Source organism: Helianthus annuus, chromosome 17 (genome assembly GCF_002127325.2).
Source record: "Helianthus annuus cultivar XRQ/B chromosome 17, HanXRQr2.0-SUNRISE, whole genome shotgun sequence".
Lineage (NCBI taxonomy): Eukaryota > Viridiplantae > Streptophyta > Magnoliopsida > Asterales > Asteraceae > Helianthus > Helianthus annuus.
The window spans coordinates 167,349,721-167,357,405 of NC_035449.2; the positions used below are offsets into that span (position 1 = coordinate 167,349,721).

General features: G+C 36.8%; 1 protein-coding gene across 2 annotated transcripts; it reads right to left on the bottom strand.

The window, feature by feature from the left end:
* Nucleotides 1–568: 568 nt before the first annotated feature.
* On the bottom strand, nt 569–4,906 carry LOC110922038 (GDSL esterase/lipase At1g28590). Of its 2 annotated transcripts, none has more exons than XM_022166365.2 (5): nt 4,616–4,906; nt 1,737–1,964; nt 1,509–1,657; nt 1,160–1,433; nt 569–911 (listed from the first exon to the last, which is right to left on the bottom strand). In XM_022166365.2, the coding sequence occupies exons 1-5, from the start codon at nt 4,863–4,865 to the stop codon at nt 664–666; spliced, it is 1,149 nt and encodes a 382-aa protein (XP_022022057.1). In that variant the 5' UTR covers nt 4,866–4,906; the 3' UTR covers nt 569–663. The 2 variants fall into 2 exon arrangements, with proteins under 2 accessions (XP_022022057.1, XP_022022058.1); XM_022166366.2 differs by lacking the exon at nt 4,616–4,906 and adding an exon at nt 2,379–2,765 and having other exon boundaries at nt 1,737–1,986.
* Nucleotides 4,907–7,685: the final 2,779 nt, after the last annotated feature.

The following is a 7,685-nucleotide window of genomic DNA, read 5'->3' on the forward strand; positions in this document are numbered from 1 at the left end:
GCCCTTGCCTACACATTTCAAAATTTATCCATCACATAAAATTTATCATAAATATATCAGGTATGTATCGGAATTTATCCTACAGATATCGAAATTTATCCTACACTTTATCCTGCACATATAAAAAATTGTTCCTCACCATAAATTATATTGACTTGAAAGAATACATTTTAGAAATGAGTTACAAGTTTAATTAGTTAGCTAATCTTGAGGAATACAATAATAAATTAATTAAAATTGTAAATTTTACCTATATGTACTTACAATAATATTAATTAGACATATTAAATTGAGTATTTGTGTTGGTTTAAAATGTACTTATATGTAGTTACAATAACACTAATTATACATATTAAATTGAGTAGTTGTATTGGTTTAAAACTTATTCTTTTTATTGTTTCCAAAAAAAATTATCATTTCAACTTGGATTGATTTCTCATTAAATGATGAGCCCATTTAAGCTTGGATTGATTTTAACTTTTAGCAAGCCACTCTCAAGTAATCACGAGCGATTCAGCACGTTTACACCTTAGAGAAAAGTTTCGATACTCGGTTCGGACTGAGTTGGTTAGTTCTGGACAGGATAAGTGGGTAGGTGGTACTGGTAGCCTGGTACATTAGATTTATAAATTGTGTTTGTTACAAAAGTTTCAAACACATTGCTTACATAGAAACTGATAATCCAACTCCTGAAGTTGATGTAGAACACAACGAATTAAACTGAGGTGTAGAAAACAAATTCTTGGAAATTATTCGGTATGCCGCTTCGGTTAGATGTATTCCTTCCCAACTGACGTATGTGTCGGGTTCATCACACACGGTTGCAGATACCTCTCCACATTGCACTGTTGGGTCGACATTGTACCGCCCTTCAGCTCCACAGCACGCCTTCAAAGCTCCGTTTGTGAACCCTATAACATGTAACAAACATGAATTGATAATGGAGATGACAAACATTTTGGGTTGGCGGCCATTTCACCTAGTTATCTAGACTAGTCAAACGGGTTGGTGGGCCGGCTTGTTTGATTAAACGGGTTAAACGTGTTAACCCGAGCATGACTTGTTTGACAACCCAAAACCTGATTATTGTTGTGTCGTGTTTCGGGTTGTGTGAGGAATATGTAGGTATGAAAGTTGTTACTAATTCAAGTTTCTTTACCATATTTATATGGAAAACGGTAGATTTCCATTGCAGCATTGTAGTAATCGGCATAGTAGATGTTGACATCAGGATGAAGATCTCGGACTTGCTTTAACTTTGTTTGTAGCAGTTTGTTGTGGTATTCAGCAAACTGGTTTAACCGAACGAGGCAACCGGTTTTAGGATCATACTCTTCATTCTCTGAACCGCAAACTGTCAAATAGGATGCAGAGCATCCAACTGGAAAGTTTCCTGGAACAACTAGTTTCTTGGCACCCATTTCAATTAATTCCTGTAGTTATAAAAAGTATTAATCATATAACGTTGTTTAAAAATCAAATCTTGTATGATTTGGGCAGGTTCTTACATTGATTGTTGAGATGATGGTATCAATAACAAGCGGAACAAGTACTTCAACCTCTTCGATTGGTTGTCCCCAAAGAATTGGATAGTTGTAATCATTTCCTCCAATCTCTCCCACGAGGATCAAAGATCGTCCAATAAAATCTCTACAATCTGCCACAGAATTATGATCGTTTACTATAAACGAGAACCCACTAGCTCGGGTTTGAAAAAAGAAAATTATGTTAGTTACTTGAATCGTTTCCGCATATAGAAGGCAATAATTGTTTAAGCCATGCTAGTTGAACTGCTAAAGACGCATTTGTCATGGGATTTACAATCCCTCTTGGTTCAAGAACTGATGGACCCAATGCTGTTGCACCCGCGACTGCAAAATTCACTCCTTGTTTGAATGTCACCATGTTGTTGTTCCCATTGTCTTGTAGAAATGGTGGTATCAGCGGCATCCCGAGCCTTTCAGCTGAAAAAACCAAGAAAAAGAACTAAAACTGTGTAAAAGAAATGTAACTTGTGTTGATGACAAATTTGATCCAAAAAAATGTGATAGAAGACAATGGTTTTCTTGTTTTTTTTTTTTTGCCATACATAGATGGAATTCGACTACACATGGAACCCACCAATACCCTACTATCAGAAAAACTCATGGTACCCTATCAAGACATGCTAGGGCTATGTGTAGTGCTTTAACTAAAATGTGAAAAAGTTGTTGCCAATCCGCAGTTGGGCTAGAACCAAGTAAACATCCATATAATCGAAGTCAACAGTCAAGTCATTGAGCAAAACTAATCTAAATTGTTTCTAAAATGGGACAATACGATTCACTCAACGTTGAAATCGTATAAAATCAACAGTTAGCTAAGCAGAATGAAGTTACCAAGGAAATCAATGATGAGGCGGCCATTGGAACAACGACCAGTGGACTGATCGAAGAAGTCTTGGCCGTAAGGCGGTAAAAACACTGGAAACACTCCGTTTGATACTGTGGCGAGCTGTTTAAGGTTACCGGTGTCCGCAAGGGAGTCACCGAAGCTGATGATGGACGTATAGCATCCATTAGCATACAAACAACTACTCCATAGCCACACAAGAATCACCAAAAAAAACTCCAGAAGTTATGGAGATTGAAGAAGAAGCCATTGGAAGACAGAGATAAAAAATTGGTCTGTTTGTTTACAGTTATGATGATTGATTGATTGCTTTGTTATACTGTTCTACCTACCTACCCATTTGCAATTGCTCTGTGAACGGTTTACCTACCATTTTCCATTTATGATGGTGATTGGTCCGTCCGTCAAACTGACAGAATATTAACTCCCATTAAAAAATAAAATAAAATCATAAAACGAACTTTCCTTTTTTGACTAAAAATATGGTCCGGTCAAACGAACATTTTAGAAGAGGTTGAACAATAGTACTATCATTCTTTTTTTTTTTTTTTAGTTAATTACTGTTTTCGTCTCTGTGATTTGTCAAAAATCACTATTTCAGTCCATTAGTTTAAAAATTGCGATTTCAGTCCCTGTGGTTTCGCTTTCGTAACCATTTCAGTCCCTGTGGTTTCACTTTCGTAACCATTTCAACCCATTATTTTGTTAAGTACAGGTACTGAAATGGTTACAAGGTGGACTGAAATGGTTACGAAAGTGAAACCACAGGGACTGAAATCGCAATTTTTAAACTAATGGACTGAAATAGTGATTTTTGACAAACCATAGGGACGAAAACAGTAATTAACTCTCTTTTTTTTTTAATGCTCAACGAATCCCTTAAATGGGCTATTGGCGAAATTCACCACATCAGGATACACTCGCCTCCGAACCGGGGAAAACCCTCACCTAGGGCCGAAGCCCGTGAACCCTCGCCCGAAGACACGACAATGCGGTGAGGTAAAACCCGCTCAGTTCAAGGATCGAACTAGCGACCTCCACCTATCCGCCTAGTCTCCCATCATCACCATGTGCCGCAGAAAATAATATAGAGGACAGGAATCGAACCTGGGTCCCTTAAAACACCAAATCTCTTCCTTAACACTCCATCACCACCTCATTGGCAGTACATCATTCTAATTAGTCCATTTGTGACAATTATGTATATTAGTTCTTTTTTTATTTTCTTTTTCTATTACCTTTTAAAGTGAATTGTGAGTCCATCAAACGTTTTTTTTTTTTATTATTACCATATTATAAATTAGGAACACGTTAATGTTTTATAACGTTGTACAATAAGTATGGGGAGTTCTTTTTTATAAAAAATTGAGTTTTCATTTCTAATCCAAAGGTTTTCATTTTTTTACACTTTAACCTCTTTGTTTTTTTACTTTTAACCTAAAAGTTTTTCATTTTTTTCAACTTAACTCAACACATTTTTATTTTAAACTTTGATCCCCATATTTTTCATCTTTTGTAAATTTTTCGTTTACGTTTCGTTCTAATTACCATATTATAAATTAGGAACATGTTGGTGTTTTATAAAGTTGTGCAATAAGCATGGGGAATTTTTCAAAAAAAAAATTTGAGTTTTCATTTCTAATCCAAAGGTTTTCATTTTTTTTTACACTTTAACCTCTTTGTTTTTTTTTTACTTTTAACCTAAAAATTTTCATTTTTTGCAATTTAACTCAACACATTTTTATTTTAAATTTTGATCCCCATATTTTTTCATCTTTTGTAAATTTTTCGTTTTACGTTTCGTTCTACTTTTGCGAGTGAACACGCCGCAATGCGCGTGTGAGTTTCAACATTTTTCGTCTATTTTTTTCCGTTTGACAGGAACGTCAAAACACGTCTATTTTTCCATGTTTGATAGGTTTGTCGCAACGCGCATGGTCTTAGATCGACTTAGTTTTTCTTTTCTATTTTTACGTTCCAGTCTAATTTCTTTGCATTAAAATGCCGCAACAGGCATGCGTGGTTCAACGATTTACATATGCTTTTCGTTGGTATTATTTCTTCCTTTTTGTTTATTTTGTTTTTATGAGCTTTTCCGGTTTTACTGGTCGCTGGTAGTTGTGTAACATTAGTGCTACTTGACAAAGTTTAAGCCCCCGCCGCAACACGGGGGACTTAATACTAGTTAACTATAAAATACAACACAGAGAGATAGAGAAGTTACCAAGGAAGTCGATTATGAGGCGGCCATTGGAACAACGGCCAGTAGATTGATTCAAGAAGTTTTCACCGTAAGGCGGTAAAAAGACTGGAAGCACTCGGTTTGATATGAATCCAAGCTGTTTAAGGTTACCAGTGTCAGCAAGGGAGTCGCCAAAGCTGATGATGGACGTATAGCATCCATTACCATACGAAAAGCAACTCATTAACCACACCAAAATCACTCCAAAGCTTACGAAGGATGAAGAAGCCATTAGATTAGAGAGATCACAAAAGTGCTCTGCTTGTTTACGATGATATGATTGCATAAAAAGTATGGGCAGAAACCCATTTTTTACGATCTGTGATCTTTACGGGCTAGTAATGTGGGTGGGAATCTATCTTTAGATCTTTAGATAATATAGAAAATGTGGGGAATCTATCTTTAGATAATATAGAAAAGGGTTATGACTTTGGAATTGTTTGCTTGGGTTGGGTTGGATTGTCCGACAAACGGTTGGTCGTCTTTCACCAAATCTTTCTACCGGCTGATAAACAGTTAGTTTAGTTTAGTATTGTGTCGACTCTTTAATTAGTCGGTTTATCAAGTTGACTCATAAAACTTCTTCTAATGACTCACAAAGTCACAAGTTCACAACACTTGTTAGTATACACAGGCTATTATTGATAGTGAGGAAATGTACACACAAAAACATTCCAACATAATCACCACCTTTTTATTTGTGACATTTTTTTAAACCGCCTATTGTTACTCCTAAATTATTTACCATGGCCGGCCCTAAAGGTGGGTGGGGAGGAACACCGGCCAGGGTCTGATATTTCGAAGGGCACGTTATTTTTTAAAAAACTTCGATATGTATATGTAAAATAAATAAATTAATAGAGTATACCCATACAAACGCCAACATAGGCCCACTTACAAAGCTATTTTTATGGTTTAGATTTGTTATTAGCCCATTGGCATTATATTTAGACCTTTAGTGAGCCCAATACTCAATTTCGTTAAGGCCCAAAAACATGTTTTTTCAAACTCAAAAAGGTACATAAATTCTCAGGGTCGGCCTGCTATTTAGACTAACAAATCCAAACTACCCATTTGCCCACTTATCTCTCTATGTATATTTTATTTTATAATTAAAAGGTACAATGGGCCCCACCCCATGCTCTAATCTTGACTTACAAGATACTAGACATCTTGTTAGTATTTTGTTTGTGATCGGTGTGACCAGACTATAGCTCTAACAGTCTAACTTAGTGATTACTGCTAAACAGACAATAAACTTTTACATAATATGACATTAAAGTTTATAGTGTGATGTGTATACATGTATTGACATTTTAGATTAGCAAGTGTTCATCATCATCTAGCGATCTAGTGGTATGGTGTTTGTTTTCCATAAAATATTGTAAGATTAGATCTTTACAAGTGTAAGGTTATATAATATATAGATGTAACTATTATTGATAGTGAGGAAATGTACACACAAAAACATTCCAACATAATCACCATAATCACCACTATTGATGCAACAAATAATAGACCAAAGTTAGTAGCTGGGTTGGTTAGGCAAAAGGGTTGAAATGTTCAACTTTGTCTAACGCAGGTCGTGGGGTCCCCCCACGTTTGCAAGACGTGGAGAGAGGTTCCCTAGATTATTCTTGTTGTTTGCTCAAGATCCTCCTCTGAAGTGTGTTCAGATTCGAATGTATGAGCAAAAGGAATGTGTGTGTTGAATGTGAAAGAAAGTGACTTGCATGAAGCAAGTACTCGAGAGCAATGATCACAGATTCTCCAAGAATCAGAGCTGATCCGAATGTCCTCCACACTTAATGAAGTGTCACTTATATAAGGAGAGCCTTAGCCTAAAGAGGAATGTGTTGACTAGTGAACATGCTTGCAGTGGGGGACTTACCCTTTCGGGGGTCGAAGCCTTTTGACCTGCGGATAAAAGAGTGCATTCTGTGAATCTGTGTCACTTTTGCGGCTGGTGAGTTGGTGAAGCAATCCAGAGATGTGACCTTTTACTGTTCCCGCATTGCTTTATCTCAACTCCCCAGGTTTTTAACCTTTGAACCATTTAACCTTTTGAGCATTCATGTATTTAAGTCATTTACATTTGGTCTTGGGCTACCCCCATCATCGGCCCCCCAAGCCAGAGGTATTTGGGAAATGAGCTCAAAGACTTCTGACTTTTATACATGTATTTTACTGCCTAAAGGCTTCAAGGGTTCAAAGCTTGAAGGGTTGGAAACGGTTGAGGTTTTTGAATTTTGAATTTTGACAAGACAGTTGACATGACTTGTGGCAGTTTGTCAGGCGGCGGTTTTTAATTCTATCTCCTAATTATATTATTTTCTATCTCATTAATTTACATATACTTTAACAGAAGAACATCACTTGCTCTCTTTTTTCTCAAGTTTTCCCCTTTTTCAATACAGGTTAGTTTCCTTTGCATATTTGCTGTTTAATTTCTCATATCATGGGTGCTCGTAAGGATTTGGCAAAGTCGTTTTCTCGAATGACTCAAGAGGAAGTCGATTTGTTTTGTATGGAGTGGGGAATAGGGACGAAGTTTAAACCGGTTGCACCGGCTTGTGATAAGTCTATCGATCGATGTCCCCCTGGTTCGATTGCTTTGTATTGTCGACATTTTGAGTTTTCCAATCTTCGTCATCCGTTTTCAAACTTTGTTTTGAATATTTTGGAATATTATCGCATATCTTTTGGTCAGGTTCATCCCCTTGGAATGGCTAGGGTTTTACATTTTGAAATTTTGTGCCGGGCTTCCGGGTATGATCCAACTCTTTTATCATTCCGCCGTTTTTTTCCGACTGGCTAAGAATGGTGACTGGTTTACTTTCGAGACCACTCAAGTTGATACTTGCTTGATTTCGTCTATGGTTTCTACCCTTGGGGTCTGGAAAGACCGGTTTTTCTGGGTGTAAGAGGAAATTGTTCCTTTTAAACTTGTTTGGAGACACCCGGATGCTGTTTTGAAAGAACCTGAGCCTTCTGCGTCTGATATAAATACTCGGTTTTTAGAAACTCTTAGGGAGTGTCCTTCAAGGCTTCG